At 44.6% G+C, this 26,301-nt stretch overlaps 1 protein-coding gene across 1 annotated transcript in view; it reads left to right on the top strand.

Moving 5' to 3' along the window:
- Window positions 1-24,457, top strand: part of CASP2 (caspase 2) — a 26,824-nt gene extending 2,367 nt beyond the window's left edge. Inside the window, exons 2-11 of the mRNA XM_018553832.1 lie at window positions 9,562-9,706; window positions 10,072-10,230; window positions 13,073-13,133; window positions 14,885-14,973; window positions 16,032-16,205; window positions 17,725-17,853; window positions 19,204-19,294; window positions 20,838-20,984; window positions 23,598-23,707; window positions 24,180-24,457. Of these exons, the coding sequence (XP_018409334.1) occupies window positions 9,563-9,706; window positions 10,072-10,230; window positions 13,073-13,133; window positions 14,885-14,973; window positions 16,032-16,205; window positions 17,725-17,853; window positions 19,204-19,294; window positions 20,838-20,984; window positions 23,598-23,707; window positions 24,180-24,332 (1,257 nt within the window). The 5' untranslated portion in view covers window position 9,562 and the 3' untranslated portion in view covers window positions 24,333-24,457. The remainder of the gene's footprint in view (window positions 1-9,561; window positions 9,707-10,071; window positions 10,231-13,072; window positions 13,134-14,884; window positions 14,974-16,031; window positions 16,206-17,724; window positions 17,854-19,203; window positions 19,295-20,837; window positions 20,985-23,597; window positions 23,708-24,179) is intronic.
- The last annotated feature ends 1,844 nt before the right edge of the window (window positions 24,458-26,301 follow it).

The following is a 26,301-nucleotide window of genomic DNA, read 5'->3' as shown; positions in this document are numbered from 1 at the left end:
AAAGAGCTCTGGGTGTGTGTATATATATATATATATATATATATATATATACATATACACACACACAGTATATATTCTAATATTGTGCACACACAGACAGATGGAATAATAAGTAAAAGACTCAAACTCGCTGCAAATCTGTTCCAGTTTTACACAACAAAAGAGAATTCGGGTCCAGCTGGAGCTCGGCCTGGAGCTGATCCCGCCTGGGTTGTGCTTAGGGCCACTCTTGCACATGTTTGCAGTTTTGGGCCTTAAAGGGGAATTTTGAAAAAAAAAATATTTTTAAACCTGCACACATGTTCTATTCATATGACCTTCACCCGAGCTCTGGAATGGTTTTGCTAATTTCTGTGTGCAGTGTTTTCTCCTCTCTTGTAGATATCACAGAGATAATTGTGATTGGAAATAGGAGTGAAAACTAATAGAAGCTTATATAGTAAACTCAGTTATCTGGTATTCAAGTAACCAGAACGCTCATCTAACCAGGAACAAAAAATCCTCTGCTGATCTGCGACATATTATTATGATCCTGGAAACCATTGTGTGTCTGTCTTCATTTGCTTTTGATTACTGCATTTCAATACTAATATGAAGTCAATACAGAGTTTATGTCATGGTATAGTATGAGGTATGGTATGCAGGGGTGTGAAAATTAAAAAAAAAACATACTTTTTCAAGGGCTAAAGCGGGGGGCCAAATCTACTTGTCCCAATACACAAAAATTGTTTTAATCAAAACTAGGGATGCACCAATACTGGTTTTTGGGTATCGAGTACGAGTACTGATATTTTGCTTTCGGTACTCGCCGATACATAGTATCTGCGCTTCCGTTGGCATGGAGTCGGCTTCCCGTGCCATGCTTCAGGAAGCCGGGCAGCGGTTAATGACATGCTACCCGGCTTCCTGATTGCCAGGGAAGCCGACTCCATGTTTTTTGGTCGGCTTGGTTGTGATTGGCCGGGAAACCAGCTTCCCTGCCTATCAGCATCGAGCCAGGTTCGTGGCAAATCAGAAAACTGGGCGGCGAGTAATGACCTGATTGGCCAGGAAGCTGGCTTCCCAGCCAATCAGCAAGGAGCTGGCTTCCCAACCAATCAGGAACCTGGAGGTGATTCATTAGTCGCTACCCCGCTTCCTGATTGCACGGGAAGCCGGCTCCATGTTCCCCTACGGCACTGCCGGTCAGAAGAAATCTTCCGCTGACCAGATGTTTTAGTATTGGGGGAGGTATGGTAGCATTAGGGCGAGTACAAGTACTTGCCCAAATACTCTGTATTGGTGAATCCCTAATCAAAACTGTATTAAATATCGCTTCTCATTGATCAGCATGGTCACCTATGAGACCAATGAGTGCTTGCAATTTGTGAGCGAAATTCAAAATGCATAGGGCAGGACCCTGCTGGACAGCAGTACGGGGTACAGATAGTACCCCTGAACTGGCGGAGGGTAAGGACTGTTCGCTGAAAGGTAAATATAGCCAGGCGGGGGGTGGGCTTGGGAGAGACGGGGCAGATTTGATCGGGTAATCCCATTTTCCCATACAACCTGGGAAAGTGAACTTACCCTTTAATGCATATTGTGTGTGTAGGAGAGTTCTGCTGCCAGGCTACCACAATATGGCACACAGTGGAATGGCGGCAGCACTCAATGCGCGCACACACACAATGTCCTACGCGTGCAGCGGGGTTGGTTTTAATTTTTTTTACTTTACCACTTTTATTCTTTCAAATTTTTATACATATTTTTTTTTCTGTTTTACAATTTTTTTGAATTTATTTAAATGTATTATTTTTTACTCCCCCCACTTAATTTTATTCCTATCACATAGGGGCTTAAAAGCCTCTGTGTGATAGTTTGGCGGTGACAGGTTCTCTTTATGGAACCTGCCCTCCAACACTGAACAGATGTTCTGTGCAGGTCCTGACAGCTGAGACAGGTGGCGCTGTAATTACAGCGCCACGGTCTGAGTTATCACACAGAGCAGAGCAAAGAACAGACATTATTTGCCCTGCTCTACACCAGGGGTGCCCACAATTTTTTGTGTTAAAATCTACTTTCCAAATGACGAGCTACATGAGATCTACCAACGAAAAAAAAACCTCCCTCACTCTCCTGGCTGTCTCTCCTTGCTCATCCTCCTGGCTGTCTCTCCTTGCTCATCCTCCTGGCTGTCTCTCTTCGCTCTCTAGGCTGTCTCTCCTCTCTCTCTCCCCTGGCCGTCTCTCCTCTCTCTCCCCTGGCTGTCTCTCCTCTCTCTCTCCCCTGGCTGTCTCTCCTCTCTCTCTCCCCTGGCTGTCTCTCCTCTCTCTCTCCCCTGGCTGTCTCTCCTCTCTCTCTCTCCCCGGCTGTCTCTCCTCTCTCTCTTCCCTGGCTGTCTCTCCTCTCTCTCTTCCCTGGCTGTCTCTCCTCTCTCTCTTCCCTGGCTGTCTCTCCTCTCTCTCTCTCTTCCCTGGCTGTCTCTCCTCTCTCTCTCTCTTCCCTGGCTGTCTCTCCTCTCTCTCTCTCTCCCCTGGCTGTCTCCTCTCTCTCTCTCTCCCCTGGCTGTCTCTCCTCTCTCTCTCTCTCTCCCCTGGCTGTCTCTCCTCTCTCTCTCTCTCCCCTGGCTGTCTCTCCTCTCTCTTTCCTGGCTGTCTCTCCTCTCTCTTTCCTGGCTGTCTCTCCTCTCTCTCTCTCCTGGCTCACCTTGCTGTATTTTGTATCGCCGCCGCTCCTTTCATACAAGTGATCTGATCAGATCACTTGTATAAAAACGAGCGGCGGCCCCATGCTGTACATTTAGCTCTGCTTGTCCGGAGCAGGGCTAAATGTACCAAAAACTGCTCGCCCGGTGCCCGAAAACTGCATGTCCCGGTTTTCCACACCCCTGGAATTAGAAGCTTACTGATTGCTTTCATTGGCAATCATGTTTTATACAGATGTGAAGGGGATCTCTGTTACAGATCAGATCTTATCAATGCGGTTAATGGTTTCAAACATTTTTGTAATATTTGGTTTGCAATTCTGTATGTAAAGAAGGACAGCCCCATTCGCTCACGACATGCTTTGCATTTGGCTTTGTAATGCTACACAATGGTTGTATTGTACTGCTGCGTATTGAATTACAAATGTGTGGGCTGTGCGGGCCATTGAACACAAGGCGCTTCATAAGTGACTGTACACTCGACAGCTGTTAAGCAGGAAGGCCGAGTGATTCTACTGACTGATCTATCATCGCTCTGAAGGCTAATTTACATATTCAATACAACAAACAAATATAGAGCAAGCATGTCAAATGTTAAACTGCCATCAAAATAATGAATGGCCTGTTTACTTCAGGTGCGCTGGGTAGGCTTGCAGACAGTGCAGGCCCACGGCATAGACATGGCAAGGCCTAGCTCATATACGTCTGTGAGGACTCAACAAGCAGGGGCAGCCAGTGCAGAAGGGAGTTTTCCTTTAAGGTGAGCACTACAAGGATTACTCAAAACTAGGCACGCACCGAAATTTCAGCCGCCAAAACATTTCAGCCGAAAATGGTACTATGGGCACAATGTGGATCGTGCGAAATTGCGGTGCATCCCCAGCTTCTCTTCTCCCCACTGAACGTCGGATGCAAGTTTTGGTCTGTGTCCCCGCCAATTCCTGCTGCTCTCCACCACTTGTGTCGGCCTTGTGGGGATCGGAGGGGGCACAGAGCTGATCCAGCTGCCGGCTTCCAGCAGGAAGGAGAAAGCTGTCTGGAGGTCGAGCAGGGTGGAAAGCTCCGGCAGGAGGAGGCAGAGCTTCAGAATTGGTAATACAGTATTTACTGATCGTTGTTGTACTGAGCAAACACCGAGTGACCAGTATTGATCACTGTATTTGTAAACAACAGAGGACATAATGATTACTATGCCCTCAGTTATGAATGAACAGGAAGTGATATACATCACTTCCTGTTCATTTATGAATGGGGACATAGTAAATATTTACTATCTGCTCACTTTATGAATGAACAGGAAGCAGCTCAGTATAAAGGCTTCATGACTGGAGAGATAGTTAATGTTTACTATGTCATCTGTCTGTGAATGAACAGGAGGCCTGTACTGAGGGCTTCCTGATCACTGAGTGCTGGGACTCTGTCCTCAATTTTTTTTCTGTTTTTCTGATATTTCCCCCGAGCCCCTAACAGTAAAGTAAAAAAAATATACAGTAATACCTTGGTTTACGAGCATAATTCGTTCCGGAAGCATGCTTGTAATCCAAAGCGCTTGTATATCAAAGCGAATTTCCCCTATAAGAAATAATGGAAATTCAGATGATTCGTTCCACAACCCAAAAATATTCATATAAAAATGATTACAATACTGTACTGTAATATAATACTGTACAAAATATAAAGAAAAATAAACCAATTACCGGTACCTTCGTGGCTGGTGTGAGGGGGACAAGAGAGAGGAGGATTATTGTGTAGGACGACTTTCACTATCACTAACGGAATCACTGCTATCTCTTGACTCAATGGAATCTTTTTCATTTCGTGAAACCTTAACAAGGAATCTATCCAATGTGACATTGCATTGTCGTTAAACAGACTCATCGCTCGCACTGCTACAGCCTTATTCGGTGGCGCTTTTCTGCAGAATTTTGCTCTTATTGCAAGACATTGCTTGTATATCAATTTTTCAGAAATGTTTGCTTGTCTTGCAAAACACTCTTAAACCAAGTTACTTGTAAACCAAGGTATTACTGTAATATATATATATATATATATAATTAAAAGATAATTTTAAAAAGGTTGGAAAAAAAGTAATTTTCTGTTTCGGACTGACTCATTTTAAAGTTTCAGTTTCGGTCTAAAAACGTGATTTCGGTGCATCCCTACTCAAAACACTTGTCTACTACAAATACACTGTTCTGTCCCTTTAAGACTTCATCCACACAACCCACACACTTGCCTCCCTCGTTGTTTTTTGCTTTCTTCTCACTCCCTCAGCTTTTACTTGAAGTCTGCTCTTTATCTTGTTTTGCTAGTCGCTTCCTGTTCTGCTTTCTTTACTCATCATGTTGGTTGGTCCCGGAAAGTTTTCCTTCTCAGAGGCTTTTAGGATATAATGCTTCTTTTTAAAGCAGGTACAGAAGAACCTTCTCAGGTATGCATCTTTTCACACAGTTTTTCTTGTGTGTCCGCATCTCGTCCTTTAACACCCACATGTGGAATCTTGCTGCAAGCTTGAACAGTTTACCTGTGTTGTGTTCTCAGTCTTTCTGAGATGGTGGATGAATGTAATGGAGACCGAACCTCCTTATGGGGACTGGGCCCTCCTTTGCTGGTCACAATTTCAAAGCAGCAATAAAAGGCGACAAATACTTAACTATTACCTGGACTGGACTTGTTCTCATCGGCAGTCCAACACTTCCTGGTCATGGCCTTGGCACAAGGGTGGGATCCTAGGTGCTGATTTTAAGCAGCATGAGGTTGACTGTTGTTAAAGCTAGGGCTGCAACTTGAGGTGCCCATACACCTTATGAATATCGGCCGATTTTCATATGCGATCGCGTTTTCCTCCGATATTCGTACGGTTGATGGGCAGTGAACAACCGCAAATACTGTATAATCGATCGACTTTTGACTAACCAGCAGGTTAGAAAATTTCGGTCGATCGTACGATTTTCGCAAGGTTGGTGGCGTTTCCGTACGTCAAAATTCGTACGATCTACACTACACATGCGCAGACGAAAATATGTGCGGTCCATTTCCATACTTTGTCCAGGTGCTTTTCTGTTAATTACTGCTCCAACCTTGCGATAATCGGGGCAGGATGGGGCCGCCGTACAAAAATCATACGACGGTTCGATCATCGGACGAAAAGTTTAGTCCGATGATCGCAAGGTTTATGGGCAGCCTAATGACTAGTTGGACGATTATTTTCTCGATTAATCACATAACAAAAATTTAAATAAAATTTACTTCGGAATAAAACTGCATGCACAATTTTTTCCAATCGCACTGCACTGGACCACACGGCATTGCGGTACCATGCGTTCCAGTGCTGACGTACACACTGTGGGTGGGAGGCTTGTTTGGGGTGACATTGAACTGAATGGCACTGCAATGCAGTTGTGTGTGTTGTAGAGTAGTCACCGCTCCGAGCTTGCTCCTATGATGGACTACAATCTCACTTTTAGTTTGCCAATTTGTATTGAGATTGTAGTCCATCCTGGGAGTGAGCTTGGATCGGTGACTACTTTAGAACACACACATTGACCATGGGGAACAAAAGTAGCCCCCCTCCAGAAGGAAGGACAGTGTCAGCACCAATTCAGAGATGATTGGAGGATCTACAGCCGAGTGATACACAAATAAGATACATTGTTGTTAATAGTTAAGATACTTGAATGCATTTTTAAGATTTAACTCCGGAGTTTAGTGTCACTTTAAAGAACGGAGATTGTTGAGAAATATAAATCGGTTTTATTCATTGTTCAGGAAAACATCAGATTTTTAAAAGCTTTAACGTAAGCAATGTAACACAATCTTTGTGGGATCGCATGGACAGCGAGAAGAACGAAAAGTAGCCAAAGTCAAAATAACAATTACAGCAAATCCCACAAGAGGGATGGAGGAGTTCACCACAAGATCACATGAAGGGATTGTACAGATGCTTAGAAAAGCAAAATGCAGTTTGTAGTTTTGGCTTCTCGTAACATTAATTTGAAGGAAAAGCACAATCTGTGGAATCCATATAGACGCTCAGAAATCTGCTTCCTGTCCGTGCACCAAATGGCACAATTTGCGACAGATTCATGTAACTGTTTTGCCTGAGAAAGGGATTTTGCTGTTCCGAAACGTCGCTCTGATGATGTGACACCTGTGAAGTCAATAAACATTGACTTTTCTACATGATGGAGTGCTTGTGACCTTTTTGTATTTTTTGGACTTATTTTGCGGAGGCATCCGCGGTCATTTCAGCACCCAACCTATAATTAGGGTTTTCTATCCGGTCAGGAGTGCGATGGTTGTATATGAATCCCTTGCAGAATTGCCTTTTTACCACTTCACCAGCCCACTTTTACTGGCCCGTAGAAGCGATCTGGTGGCAGCCGGCTTTACAATTGTAGACTAGAGCTGCAGCTAACGATTATTTTCAAAATCGATTATGTCGATTAGTTGTTGCAGCCCTATTGTAGACAGAGGCTTTAGCCGCCAAGAGTCTGTTTAAACGGGCCTGACGTACGTCAGTGGACGCAAAGGGGTTAATTAAGTTGTTGCAGCCATAGCCAGAATGTAAAAGTGTTTAACATAAGCACTAGTAATGGTATTAGGATCCTGGTCAGGTTTTTATTGCTATCTGTGTTGGGGGGATTCACCCTCTCTGTGTGTCCTGGTGATGTTTTAACTAGCGATGCACCGATACCGGTTTTTCGGTATCGAGTACGGGTGCCGTTTTTTTTTTTCTGTACTCACTGATACCAAGTACTGGTGCCGTGTGCCCCGTTTATCAGGTCGGGCGGCGGGTCATGACCCGTTGCCTGGCTTCCTGATTGCCTGTGAAGCTGAAGTTCTATCGAAAGAACACCGGCTTCACTTGCCGAGGCTGCCTGGCTTCTTGACCAATCAGGAAGCCGTACAGTTGGTCATGAGGTGCTGTCTGGCTTCCTAATTGGTCAGGAAGCCAGGCTGCCTAGCAACAAGTGAAGCCGGCTTCATAGCCAATCAGAGAGCCAGGCAGTATATCACTACTCGCTTCATGATTGGCTAGGAAGCTGGCTTCACTTATTGCTAGGCACTGACCAATCAGGAACAGGAGGCAGGTCAGTACGTACCGCACGGTTCCTGATTGGCTAGGAAGCGGGCTTCACTATTTGCTAGGCAGCCTGGCTTCCTGACCAATCAGGAAGCTGGGCGGTAGGTAATGACCTTCCCAGCTTCCTGATTGGTCAGGAAGCCACACTGCCTTGCAATAAGTAAAGCAGGCTTCCTAGCCAATCAGGAAGCCGGAAGGTGGGTCATAACCAACCGACCGGCTTCCTGATTGGAAAGGAAGCCGGCTCCATGCTGCCCCGGCACTGCCAGTCAGAGGGAGATCTCCCTCTGACCGGATGTTCCGGTATCGGAGCATTTGAGCGAGTACGAGTACTCACTCGCATACTCGGTATCGCCATTGGTGCATCCTCACTGAAAAGGAAAGTAAATGCCAAATTTTGGGTTATCACCAGAACAGGGGTAGATGGGAAATCTTTTAAGGTCACCACCAGGGATTTCCTCTCACTTTTTGTTGTGGCTATCGGACAGGAAATTTCCTGTGCGGGACACAGAGGGCAAAAAAAGCTAAAAGGAGCTGTAACCCCTTACTCTATCCAAAAGCAAAAAAAGGTTTTGGTTTTGAGTTCTCCCTGTGCTATGTAGGACAGTGATCTCTTTATATTGTCTTGAATAGGTGTATTTTCGTGGTGATGTGCACTTTAGTAATGTATTCTGTCCCTGCTGTATAGCCTTTTTTTATTTTTGGGTACCATTGTACTAGGGTCCTTTTGGGTTTTTGTTAAAGGCAAATGAAGCTACGTCTCTTAGTAGCTTTTCAACAGATTTAATTGGTAAAGTTCTTTTTAAAAAGTAATTCCGCTTTCCCAGGTACCCTCTCCAATCTGGCCCCTTCTCCCATCCCACCCTCCTTCCCCTACTATACGTACCGGTGAACACTCGTTCCTCTCTGCAGGGGCGGGTGTACTATCCGTATCCCTACTGCTGTCTAGCAAGAAGTACTTTCCATTGGTCAGCATGGGCAGAAGCGCTCAACTGGCCAATGAGTGCTCGCCATTTGTGAGCGAAATTAAAAATCCAGAGTGCAGGGCTGTACTAGACAGAAGTACGGGATTCGGATAGTAAGATAGTACATCAGCTCCAGCAGAGGGGAAGGAGTGTTCACCGAAAGGTCAGTATTGGGGTGGCAGATTGAAGGGGGTAATTCCATTTTCCCAAATTCACCTAGGAAAGTGGACTTACCCTTTTAAAGCAGAGTAATTGAAATAAAATACATGCATCATATTACATATCATATCTAGTAACCATCGGTGATCAACTCTTATGTAAAATAAAGTAGCACATTTCCAATACTGTCTGCTCCAGTTTTGATAAATTGCCCCCCACTGTACTTCTGCCTAAAATGTGGAATATAACATGGGTGCAAAAATGGAAAAAAGGGCCTCAGTCATGAAGGGGTTAATATCCTTCCATGTGCTCACCAGTTACTGAGGGGAGTTTGGTTCTTTATGTGCAATGGAACTCTCTACCCCAACCTGTCCGTCTATCTCCCACACTGACTGCCTTTAGGCGATCCCTTAAGACTCATCTCTTCAGGGAAGCCTATCCCACTTTCTCAAACAATCATCCCTGCGCAGCTACCTCCTCATGTATCACTGGCCCCTCCCTTGTAGATTGTAAGCCCTCAGGGGCAGGGCCCTCCTTACCATCTTGTCTTAAATTGTATTGTGATTGTAATGTCTTCCTTATATTGTAAAGCGCTGTGCAAACTATTGGCGCAATATAAATCCTGTATAATATAATAATAATAATGTAAATCTTGCTTTGTCTTCTAGGATGCTGGGTGGCATGAAAGAGAATCACAAAGTCGCCCTCACCAAGCTGAGGGTGCCTCTGGCCCAGGAATTGGAGCCCGATGAGTTACTGGAGCATCTGCTGGCTGATGGAGTCTTAACTCCAATTATGAAGGAGAAGGTTGAGGTGAGGAACCAAGAACAACATTTTTTGGGGGATATTTTAGGAGCTATCCTCTAACTATATAATTATATATCTATAAATTACTGCATTTGAATCTATATTTACCATGCAGCCTGTAAAATAAGATGCTATGTACTCACCCATTCTGGCAGCCCTTGTGGTTAAAGGTCAGTACAAAAGCCATTCTCCTACCGCCGCATGTATTGGGCACTTCTGAGTTTGTCGAATACCTCTGCTCCCCCTGCCAATCCCAACTGAAATTACATTTTGTTTCTAACTCTGTAGTGATTGATTATAGTTTTTTCTATAGTAGCAGCTGGAATATTTGAACTAACTCTCCAATTTTTAATTCATGATCTTCCAAACAGTCTAACAACCGGCGCTTCAAACAGAACACGGTGTTGCTGGATTTACTCCCAAGCAGAGGGCCGCATGCCTTCTCTGTCTTCTGTGCCGCTCTGCAGAAAACAGGACAGAAGCACTTAGCGCAACAACTGGAGGCCATGGTGAAGAACAAGGAATCGGAAGTAAGTGTTACTTTATATTACATCAGAGATGGATCCAGAGAGATTGTTCAACGAGGCTTGAAGTGACACTAAACTCGGGAGTTAAATCTTAAAATTAATTCAAGTCGGGTACAGCTGGCTCTGCCTCTAGATAGGCAGAGCCAGCTGTCACTCACGCATCTGGGCGGATTCAGACATAATTGTCGGGATCCGCTTCAGCTGCGGCGTCTCAGTATAACGCAAACTGTAGCGCCGGGTATACTGAGCTTAGGGTGACGTGAGGACGTTACCCTAAGCTCTCCCGTTACCCTAAGGAGAACTATGGGGAAAAGCCTTAACCCCATAGTTCTCCTTTTAACTATGAAAAACAATGTATCTGTCGTTTTCAGCCTTCTCTCCAGCGCTGCGGCGAGTGTCCGATCCAGCGCTGACACCTCTGAACTTGCTGGCACTTCCTGTCCCACGGTGTCTGCATGCGGGTGCACGCGTCCATAGACTTACCTTGTGTCTCCCGGCCGAAAATGTGAACTGCGCATGCGCCCCCCAAGATCCTTTGCGGCCGCCCAAGCAGTTTCACATTTTCGGACGGGAGCACGCCGGGAAGATACAGGTTTTTTTTTTTTTTAACGTTTTGCATTTATTTACTGCTTTTTAGCAGTAGATATATGCAAAAAAAAAGCTGAGGGTTTAGAAACCATTTAAGGTACCTGAATGTATTTTTAAGATTTAACCTCTGAGTTTAGTGTCTCTTTAAAATATGTCCATGGTCACAAACAGCGCGGCAACCTGTAAGATATTGAGGGAGATTTGTGCACCAGACCTTACATTTTACAGACTGTCGCTGCGCGAGCTGCATTTACCCAGCGTATGGCTAGGCGGAAGCTTTATAAATCACCCCCTAAGGGTCACACATGGTGGACATTTGTGTTTAGGTTTTTTCTATATTGACATTCAACAGACCAAAATAGGAAGTGAAACGTTGCCGCTTGTATCTCTGCTGCTCTAACACACTACAATATTTTGCAGAAGGTGATGAATGTTCCTGTTTTCTATTTGATGTAGATTATGAACTACAGAACCTGTTGCTATGTAGTACATAGTGATTGCAGTTGTTTCTTTGTTTACAAAAGGGTTCTTTCCTGGCAGTCAGCCCAAGTTACACCCAGACCTCGGTCCGTGACTTACTCCACACAGATAGCAGTATAAATACTGAGGAAATAATACATTGCAGCTCGTCACCTGAAGTAGACCTCGGAAACCTAGGCAATGCAAACTCAGCGTATGATGAAAGTATGCAAACGCAGAAGTTAGCTTTCTGTAAGAACGGCATACTATCTCAACCTGACATCTCTGCATAAATACATTCCTGACACCTGACAATATAGAGTTATAGTATTATGTTCTCCAGTATTGTGTGTCTTTTCCCCCCAGTGATCAGATTGCAACGTTGTAACTGTATAACAAGTCAAAACAAGGAGAGAGCCAGCAGAGGTGATCTGTGTCAGACGTGTGTGAAAGGATTGCACAGTCACCAAGATTTACATAATTGTGTCATCTCTGAGCCGAAAGTAGATTGTGACCCTGGGTGATGCCTGAACAAAGATGGCTCCATCCTTATGGAGAGAAAAGCAAATGTAGGCATATTAAGGGGGAGTCCTGTGATCTCTGGTAGAGATAATTATTACCTGGGAGTGTTACACTGACACATAAGCTGAAGAAATATATTTGATTCTAGGACTTTGTTTTTTTTTAAGGATGCAATGTATGTATTTACATAATAATGATACGGCTATCTAGCTTTGCAATAAGTAGCTGTATGTTTTCTGCCCAGTGAGTTCTCTGGTACCTTTTTATCCCCGGGCAGGTTACAGTAACTGTATGGGCTCTTTCACACGTGCGTTGAGAATTTAATGACAGAACAACGCTGATTAACACACCTATAGTGTTATTGAGGCATCTTCAGGGCATTAGGGAGGCGTCACAAATGCTTGCAACATGCCCTGCAAGTAGGGGAGCGTAAAGTGATTTAGTAAAGGGAAGTGACCAGCAGGAGTGGCAGTAGCTGGGCAGACGTGGGTCCTGGTATCTGCAGCTGCTCTGTCCTCTCGCTCTCTGATTTCCCAGTGTTTTCTGGGCTTGCAATATACTTCTCCTAAACGCCTGTGCAACGCTTGACAAATGCATGAAAACTGCTCTAGGGAGCATTGACCAAGTGGCTCAATAGACTTAATGGAGGCATTATTCCAGTGGCAATGCCCCCACAACACGACATGCAATCTATTGTTTGACGCTACGTTAACGCCCACATGTGAACTGTACTGTGCGGCTCTCATTGTTTTATCCCACATAGGAGGCAGAGAGGCATTAAAAACACCTGATTAAGGCTAGGTTCCCACCTGCACCGCACGACACCCGGGACATCCTGTACAATGCAGGCAGCGATTGCCGCACGGCCCCATTGATTTCAATGAGCGTGACATCCGCGCAGCAATCGCAGAAAGAAGGTGTAAGTACCTTTTATTTGCGATACATGACGCACGTCTGTTTTAGCATGGGCGGAATCGTGGCGGGAAACCAAGCCATTAGAAAATAACATCAGGTGTTCACACCTTGGCGACTCCTGACCGCGCTGCAATCTTCACGTAATCGTACACGATTACCGAGTGGTGAGGTGTCACCTAGGTGTGAACCTGGCCTCAATGTCTGGTTTGGCCACACGTGTGAAGGAGCCCTATGTGTCATGACTATTAGCTGTTACCAGCAGTTTGCCAGGTTATAACACAGCACTTATTTAATAATATTTGTAATCTTTTCCTTGTTTGTATCCCGTCAAATATTTAGTCTCTGTTCTCTGTAGTTACAGGAAACAAAGTTTCCATTGTCTGTGCAAGAAACCATTCCAAGAGGAAGACCTTTCTCACTAGGTGAGGCTGTGGCAGCTGTTGTGGCTGAGCGGTGTAGACTGCTCTCAGTCTGTTGTTAGAGAGCAGTTATCAGCACTACTGATCGAATATAATAAAGAGAACCCATACTGGGAGAAGTCCAGAGACCGCCACTGCTGACCCCTTTATTAAAGTGACACCAAACTCAGGAGTTAAATCCTAAAAATACATTCAGTTACCTTAACTATTAACAACAATGTATCTTATTTGTGTATCACTCGGCTGTAGATCCTCCAATCATCTCTGAATTGGTGCGGACACTGTCCTTCCTTCTGGAGGGGGGCTACTTTTGTTCCCCGTGGTCCCTGTGTGTGTTGTAAAGTAGTCACCGCTCCAGGTTCGAATTAACAAAACACACTTGAAGGTGGCTGTGACATAAATTTGGACCAATGTGCAAGAAAACTTGTTAATGATTATGCACTTACGTTTGGATGAAGGGACCAGACGAGGGGCAGCCACGGAGGAGGATCGGGAGTTCCCAGAACAGTGTTCTCGCCTCGTGGCTGATGCGCTGTGAGTGCTAGCCTGTCACGGCTGGGGAACGCAGGGTTGAGCACCGGAGGTTGGAGGAAGGGTGGTGTAAAGACACCGTCCGTGTTGCTCCTGTGTGGACAGGAGTCAGAGTGGTGAGGCTTGGACGCTTGGTCTGGCTGGATGGTGATCGAGCGGACTGAACATCTGTCATGCAGCTGACAAGACAGTGTTTGGTTCGGGAAGCAGTCCTGTCCCTGAATGTCTGGTTGTAGCGACGTGCAGAACGTCTAACGGTAGTGGACGGGAGAAAGCTGTCACTTTTAAATCGGCGGATTCCCGCCACTTGAAACACCGCCAGAGCTTGAGAAAGAGATTATTCTCGAAACGCGTCGCTCCCGGTGTTTACAGATTGAGCTGGCCAGCTAGAAGCACTTTTGTAGGTCCGTATGCCATACGTCCTTGGCAGCGAAAGGGTTAAAACTCCACTCCTACTACCCGCTGGCCTCCACAGCCTTTTTAACAGCTTTCTCCCGTCCACTACCGTTAGACGTTCTGCACGTTCTACACGCCGCTACAACCAGACATTCAGGGACAGGGCTGCTTCCCGAACCAAACAGCTGCATGACAGATGCTCATCCTCCTCCGGGGCTTCCCCTCGTCTGGTCCCTTAATCCAAACGTAAGTGCATAATCATTAACAAGTTTTCTTGCACATTGGTCCAAATTTATGTCACAGCCACCTTCAAGTTTTGCGCCCTTGTGTGTTTTGTTCATTCCAGTCCGCACAGGTCCTCTTCCTGTTTCTAAGGGCAGCACACTGTTCATTCAGGGCCCCCTCCCGAGAGCGCTGTTTGTCGTTTTTTTGACCGCTCCAAGCTCACTCCCGTGCTGGACTACAATCTCAATATAAATTAGTAAACTAAACATGAGATTGTAGTCCATCCCGGGAGCGGTGTATGAGAGTGGTGCAGGTACAAATTCATATTTAAAAGGTTCTCTGTTACATAACCCCTAGAGACATTAGGCTGTGATGTAATCTCTCGCGTATGTGCTGCTTACAAGTTGCAGACCCATTAATACACAAGTTCATGTCCCGAAATTAGTGTGCACATGATGGGGAATTACAGCTTCCATCACAGCTTTATCACACAATTGTTTTGCTTCATGACAGTATCCCTGTAATTGCACCGATGTCTTTATGCATTCTATCTATTCTTGTTGCATGACGTGGCCTGTTTTGGTGTTTCCCAGAATGCACAGAATGCAGTGAGATGAGCATAGATGATGGAGATGGTCCAGTAGGTGTGAGTCACACCAGCGTGGGTTTCTACCTTTCTCACCATAAACAGGTTAGTATATCTTTGTGGGATCCCTAATATTTAGGGGGTGCATTTTGCTTTTACAGCTTATCTGTAGCTTTAGTCACTGCTGGTGTGGAGCATTAGGCACAGTCACAGCCCCATTCATTCCTATGGCAAGCCATACTGATGGCAGCCTCCAGGAGTTGTTCAGAATACAATGAATGGGGTTGTGGTGTTCATGCACAGGATGAAGAGGACACTGCGGGGTCATGTTCAAAAGAAAGGCTATGCGGTTTTGGGAAGCCATTGCAATGAAGATGACTGGAATTGGGGCAGTTGGGCTGCACTCATGGGGGTGGGGAAGCCACACTCTGGGCTGCTGTTAAATTTACCCATGCAGTGGGGTGCCCCCCCCAGTGCATGGGTTAAATGCTTGTTTGGCTAGGGAAGAAAGATATAAGTACCCATACTTACCTTATTTTTCACTCCCCCGGCAGCCAGCCATGGCAGTCCTCATGTCCACTATAGGACTGGCCTACTGCATGGGAACATTTAACAGGAGTACAGAGTGGGGCTTTAAATGACAAATGGTACCAAATCTAAAGTTGTCCTTTTTAATGAAATAAAAAATGTGGAATAAATACACAGATTAAATTCCTATAAGAGATCTGTGTCAAAGGATTTGCATTTTTATTCATCCATTCCTGAGTTACACAGCCCTGCCCCACATCATCCCCCCCCCCCCCCCCCAGCTTGTGACTGAACATTGAAAGGAGAAGTAGCAGACTGATGAGCTCATCATTCTGTCATTTTGCCACTTTGCCTTCTCCTCCTAGCAGCATGTCCCTTGCACTTCAGCCCAATTGATTGGCTTCTTATACTTCTTTTACCTTTCCCAGTCTCAGCTCTGCTTTATAGGGGACTGATATCTGGTCAAATTCGGGCACAAAAGCATGCATTTCAAAAAATACTTAAATGGTATATCACTGACTACAGAGCTACATTAACTTGTGTCTTTGGAGTGCAGATTTTTTAGAGTGCAGCCAGGTAGCTTGTTAGCTGCGGAGGATGTGAAACGTTAAATTCTTCCCTATGTCTCCCTCCAGGCCTACAAGATGAACACTTTCCCTCGTGGCTTAGCCCTAATCATCAGCAATATCCAGTTTTCCGATCCTGAGCTGGGTCAGCGCTATGGAGGGGAAGTGGATGAGACCGCTCTGAAGCACCTGCTTGCTAACTTCAACTACAGAGTTATTTTCCGCAGTGATTTAACTGCTTCGGTATGTAATGGTAACATGCTGTCTTTTACTTCATCTTTATTTGAACTCCGGACACCTTCACTTTTTAACCCCTTACTTATTGGTACATCTGCCATTGAATAGCCAAATGTCTGTTTACTTGAATTGTACGCTTTAAGCTGTGTGGAGTTGTCCAGCTTCAATGTCACCATAGGCTGTGCCGTGTGAGTAGCAAAGGACAGAGAGGGGCTGGATGACCTGGAGTCTGTCATTGACTCCTTTGAATGTACGGCTCCCGCTGGACTTTACCGCAGCAGCTCAGTACAGTTTAGAGAGAACTGTTCAAGTAAGAAAATGCTTAAAGGGGAACTTTACCCAGGTCTTTGAAATGACAACAAAGACACCTTTGGAAATGTTCAGTAATGACAATCTACAAACACATACTTCTAGATAATTGCCGGCTTTTCATTCTTTGCATACCTTATTTTTATTTTCCCTCCGTATTCTTCTCACAGCGGCCATTTTTAATAAGGGCAGATTACTATATTTCCCTTTACTTCCTGGAACTCTGGCACATGTGACTAGAACATGTGACCATTTACACCATGCCTTTCCCTGAACTCTCATGAGATTACAGATGAGATTTGCCAGCAATGCTCTGCTGATGTAATCTTCCCAGGATGCAACGTTTGGGCACAGATTATATTACTAATGCCCAAGAGGACCAGGAAGTGGAAAAACAATAATTGTAAGTAAAAGAACAATATGTTTAAATGTAAGATGATTTCATATCGGCATGCAGAGCTGCACCCTGTAGTCATTTTCAGTGAAGGGGTAAAGGTCCAGTTCAACTTTTCAATGGCAGACGTATAAAATACTATAGGGTTAAAAGCGTGTTAGTAGGGTGGGAGCACAGGACAGCCACTGTACATTTACAGCCGGTCTGCAGCCCCTTTGTTCCAGTAGGATGTACCTGTATATTCACCTGTGGCTGCAGAAGCCGCTGCTCCTGTTGCCAATAGACAACAAAGAGCAGTGGCTTTAGGCACAGAGCCAATCAGACCTGCTCTGTGCCATGTGATTGGTTATCACAGCAAACGCATGGCAATGTTTACATTGCCAAGCTCTGCCCTTCCTCTTACATCTGAGGCAGGGGGGAGTAAAGGAAGTATTGAATGGATGAGTCATCTAAGTGAAAACATTCTGTCTCTGCCCTGATGTATGCGGTAACCCCTTCACCTCCCTTATCCTGCACATTCTTACATGAAACCCTTCACCATCCTCCCATTGTAGGTGACCTGTACATTAAAAACTGTCCGCGTACTGAAGGGGGTGTACCATGCCAGTACTGAAGTGGTTAAACAATGTTTTTTGACTTTCGATCGGTATTAATGTTATTCTTTAGTTAGTGTCACAGTACATACTGAAATATTAGATTCTGTACTATTGATTTGCGGTTACGGCAGATCCCATTTCTCATATTACCATGTAAAGTGCTGTAAGACGACGTTGTCATGTCATATATAACCATTTACCTGCAGCTGTCATTCTCCCTTCACAGAAAATGAAGTCTGAACTAATCCGTTTCTCCTCACTGCCTGAGCACTCTCATCTGGACTCCGCCATTGTAGCCATTTTGTCCCACGGAGTCGACGGTGCTATATATGGGACTGATAGCGAGTTGGTCAAGGTAGGAGAAAGGATTCGGGGGTTTCTGCATATTCTTTGTACACGTTTCCCTGCAATATTCATTTAGAGCAGAAATCGGTCTAAGCAAAAATCTTTTCCATAGAGTATGACAGAGCTGCTTGGATCTCTGAATAAAACTTATTTGCAATGTTTCTGGGAGGGCATTTTATTTGCAAAATTTCTAATTGAAGTAGACACCCAAAATAATTTGATGTTTGTTTCCTGCTTTAAATGGGAATCAGCAGTGTGGAACTATTGCAGCTGAATCGTTTGCATAGTTCTCTTATTAGAGCTCCCCTACATTCCCTGCAGAGGGAGTCTCACCGCTCTGTTAATCTGTCGGGATCGTAGGTTTAATCCCTGTGTAAACTCCTTGTTGGTCTTTGTCAAGGCCTACACAGAGTTAATGAACATCTCCTTCCCACATGACAATGTTCATACCTAGTGATTGGCCCAAGCACTGCATCTTATGATGTGGAGAAGGTTACATGTTCCCCCATACCAGGAAGTACGAGGTATTGGCTCCAACAGATAAGTGGAGCTCAGCGTTTCCTGTTACTTTGCTCCAGATGGGCAAAGTCTCTGACCTGGAACAAGCATGCAACCAGATGAATTGGAATACTGATTGTGAGCCAACATCAGTACCTGACCTCACAGATGTTCTTTTGGCTGATTGAGAACAAGGTCCCACAGAAACACTCCAAAATCCTGTGGAAAGTCTTTGCAAAAGAGTGGATGGTGGTATAGGGGGACAACTCCATAATAATGCCCATTGTTTTTGGAATGGGATGTCCTACAAGCTCATATCTGGAGAAAGTATATGCATCTTGCTGCACTCCTTACCAGGTTTTTGAAAAAATGCAAATGGGTGCTCGCAGTGACCACGGTGGCGCCAAGAGATAATACGAAAATATAAAGGATGTCACCAGCACACCAAGCTGTTTGTGTTCAGCAAATGTCCATTTTAATGACAAACGATGTCATTCAAAACTGGAGCAGACAAAATCTGGAGCAGCTGTGCACGGCAACCAATCAGCTTCTCTCCTCAGTTTGTTCAGTGAAGATTTGAAAATGAAAGAGAGAAGCTGATTGGTTGCCATGCACGGTTGCTCCAGACTTTGTCTGCTCCAGTCTTGATAGATTCCCTTCACTGTCTCCTTGAAAAGCTTCTTTACATTCAGCTTATGAAATCCTTTGTGTATATGTAAAATGCAGAAGGCAGTAGATCCTCCTTATGTCTGTCAGCATGTTCCAGTCTCAGGAGCTTTATGTTTTCATTGTCTGATTTGAGACTTTGCAGATGGTGAACCTTGTGTTTATGCGAGTGTGGTAACACTTCCTTTTATGACAGTTGCAGGACATCTTCACAATACTGGATAACGCTCACTGCCCGCAGCTACAGAACAAGCCTAAAATGTTCTTTATCCAGGCCTGCCGGGGAGGTGAGTGCCATAGCTGAATCTGCATTTCCTCACAGCGTATAGGAGAGCCTCCGATGTAAACCCACATTAGCTATAAATCATGTGAATAAGCACTTAGAGAATAATGGGCACCCTATGGTGCCAGGACATACAGGATTCTATGCAGACCCCCAGAAATCTGCTGGAACCCCTCGAGAGCCTGTGTAAACTTTGCTTTCTTGAAAGTGGTCAGTGCCTTCTCTCCTGATTATACACCAATTTAATAATCTGCTATGGGCTCCTGGGTATAGTCTTAAAAGACCTGCTTGTGGGACTGACATGTAAATCAGAAAGTGCCACAATATCATAAATAAAGGAGAGCAAGATTTTTTTAAATATAAATGTCTATCATTCTGCCATTAGACCAGCTTATGTACAGTATACAGATATTTCCTCTGGTAAATACATGCATGCAAAGCTGTGCGGAATGTGCGGACTCAAACGCTGCTTAAAAAATGTGAATGTATCCCATGAATGCATTGTCATAGCATGATTGAATCATTAGAATGGACAGGGGTTAGTGTTTTTGAATAGCAGACATTTCCACCACAGTCTAAAAGCGTATTCAATCTTTGTAACAGGTTTAGTTATTATATTCTGTAAGTCCACACAAAACCATTTGATCTATTTAGTTAAAGTGATATTAAACCCTCCCTGGAGAGGTATAGCAGCATTCCTTACGTTGCTGCAGGTTTCCAGTCCCTTTTCTGTGTTCAGCAAACCTTTGCAGCATTTTTTCAAAACCAAGTGTAACCCGTTTCTGCCTCTGAGGGTGGCTCCCTTGCCTTGCTGGTCTTCCTGGAGGCGAGTCTTCCTGTGCACGCTCGAACGCCATACAAAGAGTGCGCATGCGCAGTGTGGCAGGGGTCCGTCTCATTGCCCCTGCTCAAATGCTGTTAATGGGGCACGCGTGTGGCCAGGACCCCTACCGTTATGCTCACTGTGCTGTGTGACGGATGGGCAAGGAATTATGTCACGTGTAGTCCCAAAGTACAGTGCGCACGCCCTGAACAGAAGTTCAGATGAAGTGCAGCAGAGAGGGACACAGGCCCCAGGTCAATGCAGAGAAATGGAGCATCTTCTACACGTATGACCAGGAGCATGATCAGCAAATAACAAAATGAATACCTTTCCCGCTGTCCTCACTGCCGACCTTTGCTCTCTTGAAGAACTAAGCTTGCCAAAGAAGCTTCAACATCGGACACACTTGCAGGTATTCCAGATGTCTGGTTCCCCTCTGTGTACAGTGGTACCATCTTCCGGCCTCTATGTCTCTACAGGACACAGTGGTGACGTAAAGGCCAGCGGGAGGAACCACCGTGCACAGTGAGAAACCGGGACATCGGACACACTCAGAAGTGTGTTGCATGCTGAATATTTTTAAGCCTCTGTAGCTCTTCAAGGGTGCACTATTTTGGGTGATAAACACTCTGATACCGTGAATGCCACAGGCACTGGCTCTGTCTTTCAGCTACACTTCCTTCCACAGCCATTTTAAAGCAATATCTTCTACTCTGTCCTGCAGTTGAAGCCGACCGAGGAGTTGACCAGAGAGATGGGAGAGATCAGACCGCCTCTCCAAGCTGTGAACAGAGCGATGCAGGAAGGGAAAATGGCAATGTCCGTCTGCCCACCCAGTCTGATATGATCTGTGCCTATGCCTGTCTGAAGGGTGAGTGTGAACAGCAGAACCCTGTTTAAAGTGTAACTCCACCTTTTTGATAGTGATACCATGGGGCAGTGAATGAGCCGAGCGTATGCCATGGGGGCCAGTATCCGACTATCTCCAGTTGGCCATAAAGATGGTCACGTGGGCTCAGTATTTCCTCGATTTTACTATTCCCATGTAACATCAAGCGAATTAGAACATTCTCAGCTGGACATTGTGGAATCCACAAACTCCTCTGTATGCATCACAAAACAAATTTATGGATACAGCTTTCCAAGCAGACTGCTTTTGCTGATCTGATAATGAACCAGGTTAAGAATCCGAGCATTGTGCAGATAATTTCACAGCATTAGCATATTACAATATCTCTGCACGGGGTTTGTGGCTCTCACATGTGTCCATTATTGTTTGGGTGTGAACCTCCCAATACCAGATCATCTAATAGGTTGCTGCAATGAGTCACAGTATAGGTGAAACTCGAATAATTAGAATATCGTGCAAAGTTCATTTATTTCACTAATGCAACTTAAAAGGTGAAACTAATATATGAGAGAGACTCATTACATGCAAAGCAAGATAATTCAAGCCGTGATTTGTCATCATTGTGATGATTATGGCTTACAGCTCATGAAAACCCCAAGAACCCCAAATCCACAACCTCAAAAAAGTAGAATATTACATGCAATCAATAAAACAAGGATTGTACATAGAACAATATCGGACCTCTGAAAAGTACAAGCATGCATATGTACTCAGTACTTGGTTTGGGCCCCTTTTGCAGCACTTACTGCAATTACTTTTGCACGATATTCTAATTATTCGAGTTTCACCTGTATTTGTGAATTGCAGGCTTTGTGTGGGCAGCCTTGGATGTCCAGTTGTGGTTTGTGACAGCCAGTGAATAGAACATTTGTGTTGTGTAAACCTTCTGAGTTTTATACTGTCAGCGTCATTCACCAAAATTATATTTAAGTCAAACCTTTACTGTGAAACTCGAATAATTAGAATATTGTGCAAAAGTAATTGCAGTAAGTTCTGCAAAAGGGGCCCAAACCAAGTACTGAGTACATATGCATGCTTGTACTTTTCAGAGGTCCGATATTGTTCTATGTACAGTCCTTGTTTTATTGATTGCATGTAATAATCTACTTTTTTGAGGTTGTGGATTTGGGGTTCTTGGGGTTTTCATGAGCTGTAAGCCATAATCATCACAATTATGACAAATCACGGCTTGAATTATCTTGCTTTGCATGTAATGAGTCTCTCTCATATATTAGTTTCACCTTTTAAGTTGCATTAGTGAAATAAATGAACTTTGCACGATATTCTAATTATTTGAGTTTCACCTGTACACCAGACTTACCATTCGGAGCGTATGGCCACCCCCAACTGTATAGACTCCACGCAGATTTCATGCACCTCATTTGGGGTTGTCAGATTATATCTGACTTCTGGCAGCAAGTGATTACTATGCTCACCAACTTACTGCAACTCTCTCTTCCCTGCACACTTGATGTTTGTTTACTAGATAAAGAATATTGGCAGCACTACCCTAAAATTCTTGTGAGCAACTCTGTTTATGGCTCGCAAACCCATAGCTATGAAATGGAGTCCATCCTCCTACTGTAGCCAAGTGGGAATCATCGGTTGATCAGGTTATCCCTTATGAGAACATTATATATGAGAATAGGAACTGTGCTCCAACGTTACATAAAATGTGGGACTTATCGTGTAATTGTACTCTCACGTTTGGCGTGACCTCCCAACCTTAAAGTTACAACTAAAAGTGGCCATACACTGTGCGAACCTCGACTGGTTCTTGAGGAATTAGCCAAAATTCGCACAGTGGGTGCTGCTGTTGGCACCCTTTCCAACAGCATCCCTCAAACAGCTGATCAAAGGAGCCGGTCGGGAAAACTTCATACGAACAGAACCAGCAGCCTGGCGGCCGCTGTCGGCATGCTAAAGAAACAGCAGGGATTCCTCTAACAACATGCTTGTAGCATTGATGGAGGAATCTGCTCTATTTTTTTAAAACAGAGCGGCGTGTAGCCAGCTTAACTCAGTATCTGTGAACTTCCTGGCAACGTATTCTAGAAGTTATGTCTGTATGTAACAAAACCCTTTCTGACTGCCATTGCCAGTCCCCTTCTGAAGAAGCCAAGCTGACCAGCTAGGAGGAGTAAAGTTTGTCACTAACCTGTAACAAGTATGCAGAGCTGTAAAGTTCGACATCTTGATTCGTACCAGATACGTACGATGTTATCTACCAGATAAGGGACATTCAGTGCTGAAGCATGAGGATGAACATGACAGCCAGGAAACTAGAGTTTGCAGAATTAGATGTTGCAATGTAAAGCTGGCCATACACTGTTCTATTTTATTCTTTCAACCCGCGAGCTGACTGTGGGCGCCGGGTCAGTTTATTTGAAGATTTTCTGACCAGCTCCTTTTGAATAGCTGATTGAGGGATCCCGGCCCAAAGGGTGCCACTGTGTGTATTTCGGCCGGTTCTTCAGGAATTCGCATGTATGGCCATCTTAAGTCTCCTCGTCTCTCTCAATAAAGATTAGTTTCAGCTTGGATAAGTAGTTCACATCTTGTCCCCTATTTCAGGTACTGTATCACTTCGTAACACAAAACGCGGCTCATGGTTCATACAGGATCTCGCCAATGTGTTCTCTAAGTATGCTAAGGACACGCATGTGGCTGACATGCTTGTAAAGGTAAGCCTAGATGTATCTACATTATGGATTACATATATTGTCCTGAAATCTATTTAATAATTCTCCTTGTCATCTACGGTATATTCAACCTGACAGAAGTGACAGCACTGTGAAACAAGTGGTGTCATACTGACATGTTTCAGGCAGCAGTGGCTGGAGGGCAGGTATTTAGGCAAGCACAAGAAATTCCTTACCAGTGGGGTATGGCTTATTTAGAATTAAAATCATCAGGGTGCGGTGAGGTGATACAGGAAGCTGCAAAGCTGAACTTGTCATGGAGTCACTGTTTGGTTATAAAGTGTGGCCGGGTTGTGAGTTATTAGTGAAGCTGGATTGAGTTGCAAATATTTTGGAAGGTTAAACTTAACTTAAGGGGTTTCAGCTGCCTATTGAGATTTTGGCTGTTTGGCGAGAGTTCTCCTTTTAAATGCTGTCACATGTTCTGATATGATTGTCCCATTTCCTCCCACAGGTTAACGCTTGTATTAAGAACCGGGAGGGCCACGCTCCAGGAACCGAATTTGACCGCTGCAAGGAGATGTCGGAGTATTGCAGCACGCTGTGCAAGGACCTTTACCTGTTCCCGGGTATTCCAAGCCGACCCCATCAGCTAGCAAGCACTTAGTTTTCCATTTGGAAAGGAAGAAGCTTTATTTTTTTATTGACTCTTTCCTGGTCTTCCAACTCTGTATTGCCCTGCAGCACTTTTGCACGCTTTCCTTGCTTACTTCCGGTATTAACGAGAGGTGTCAAGAGGCACAAAAACAGGCGGGACCGTCCTTAGGGACTTTGTTCTACTACAGCCGTAAAGTAGACTCGGCGATCCCTTGTTCCAGAACTACGTAGGCCATGCAGCCGAGTCTGTCGGCAGCTCACTACCTGAGGTCTGTTCTGATCTTGTTCTTTGGTACAGGTGAAGTTTATGTCATGGCTTCCTAAATACAATGCCGGCACCTAGATTTGGTTACTTGCCTCCAAACTAGCGTATTAGATGGCTCCGGCTCTCGGAGGAGGACGTGTCATATTGTATATACCTTCTGCTGCCAGTGCGTTCTGTATATTGTGTTTGCAGGTTCACTTTAATTGCAAATGGCAGTTTTTGTTTTCATGTTGATGACACTCCTCATGTCATACAGGCGGCTGGGTGAGAGATGCATCTTTTTTAGACACTGCTTGGAGTGTTTTATTTTTAATTGGGACAGCCCTGTACCTCCCCAGGGCGGCCATCGGATAGATTCTCAGTGAAATTTATGCAAAGCCGGTGTGTGAATCAAACGCTCTGACTTTTAGTTAAAGCAAAATAATACACTATACCTACCTGTTAAATGTCACCTCCCCACCGCTCTGAGACTCCCGCATACATTTTCTAATAAAACGCCACTTGACTACCTCTTTTTTTAAAGAAGAGCTCCAGGAATTTTTTTTATATTGAGCCTTGCAGTGGGGCTACCCCCTCATTGCAATGGTTAAGTGCTCGTTTGTGTCTAGGTGCATAAATAAAAATATACTCACCCGAAGATCCAAGCCAGACAGCTGTCACAGCGCTCCCTCTATACAACATTTTAATCTTCCTCGGCGTCCTCATGTCTATAGGCTGTGTATAGACGTTGATGATTTACAGGACCTTAGACCATTGCAGACGAGGGGGATAGACGTTGGAAGGAGCGGTTTGGAGCTTCGGGTGAGTCAAACTTTGTTTTTTTTTCTTTAACCTAGTCACAAATGACGTCACGACGTTATGGAATTATCAGATGCAGATCAGGTCACATGACCACAAAGTTCCTGCTAGTCTGCGTGTCCCTCGGAGGCCCGACAACACTGCTAAATTGTCGACCCTCCATGGGGAACACTGACTGGCTGGAGCTTGGAGGTCATGTGACCGCTATTTAGGAAGAGAAGCATTGTGACCTTTTAATTTTCTCTGTTAAAATATATCAAATGGTCTCATTATTATTCAGACAATTTCAGGGGCATTTTTATTATCTTAGATCTGAAAATCCCTTTTTATTTTCAGAGGGTATGTTTGAATTTTATATAAAGCCCAAACTATTTTTTTTTTTTTTGGCTGGAGTATTCAAGGATTGGTCTGCCGGTGGTGATTCACCCTGTGTGGTCCTGGTGACCACTGCCACTGATAGAATGCAAAAACTTTACAGGTGTCCACCTCCTCTGCAGCCATTGGTTGTTAGGACTGCTGGCATCCTAGCAACCAATGATGTCAGGTGTTCACCTTCTCTGCAGTCATTGGTTGCTAGTAGTGTTGGCATCCTAGCAACCAATGATGTCAGATGTTCACCTCCTTTTCAGTGATTGGTTGATAGGACCGCCAGATGACGTCAAATGTGTTCCCCACCCCCAGCATTCAGCCCTCCACCACAGTCCCAGTTTCTCATGTGGCCCCTTGAGAAGATTAATTGCCCACCCCTGCACTATAGAAAGTGAGGAGGACAGCTGTGGAACCTTCACCCTCACAAGAATAGTGAGCAGTGGCATTTCCGACATCTCTGTCCTAACAGGTTCCCTGTATTTAATTAAAATGTTATATTTCTTTTAAGCTTTTAAATTGTTTTATTTCTAGTTCACATTTGTTTCTT

Source organism: Nanorana parkeri, unplaced genomic scaffold (assembly GCF_000935625.1).
Source record: "Nanorana parkeri isolate BGI_ZX_2015 unplaced genomic scaffold, ASM93562v1 scaffold130, whole genome shotgun sequence".
Classification (NCBI taxonomy): domain Eukaryota; kingdom Metazoa; phylum Chordata; class Amphibia; order Anura; family Dicroglossidae; genus Nanorana; species Nanorana parkeri.
Note: the sequence above shows the minus strand (reverse complement) of the source record. Positions and strands in the feature narration are given on the sequence as shown.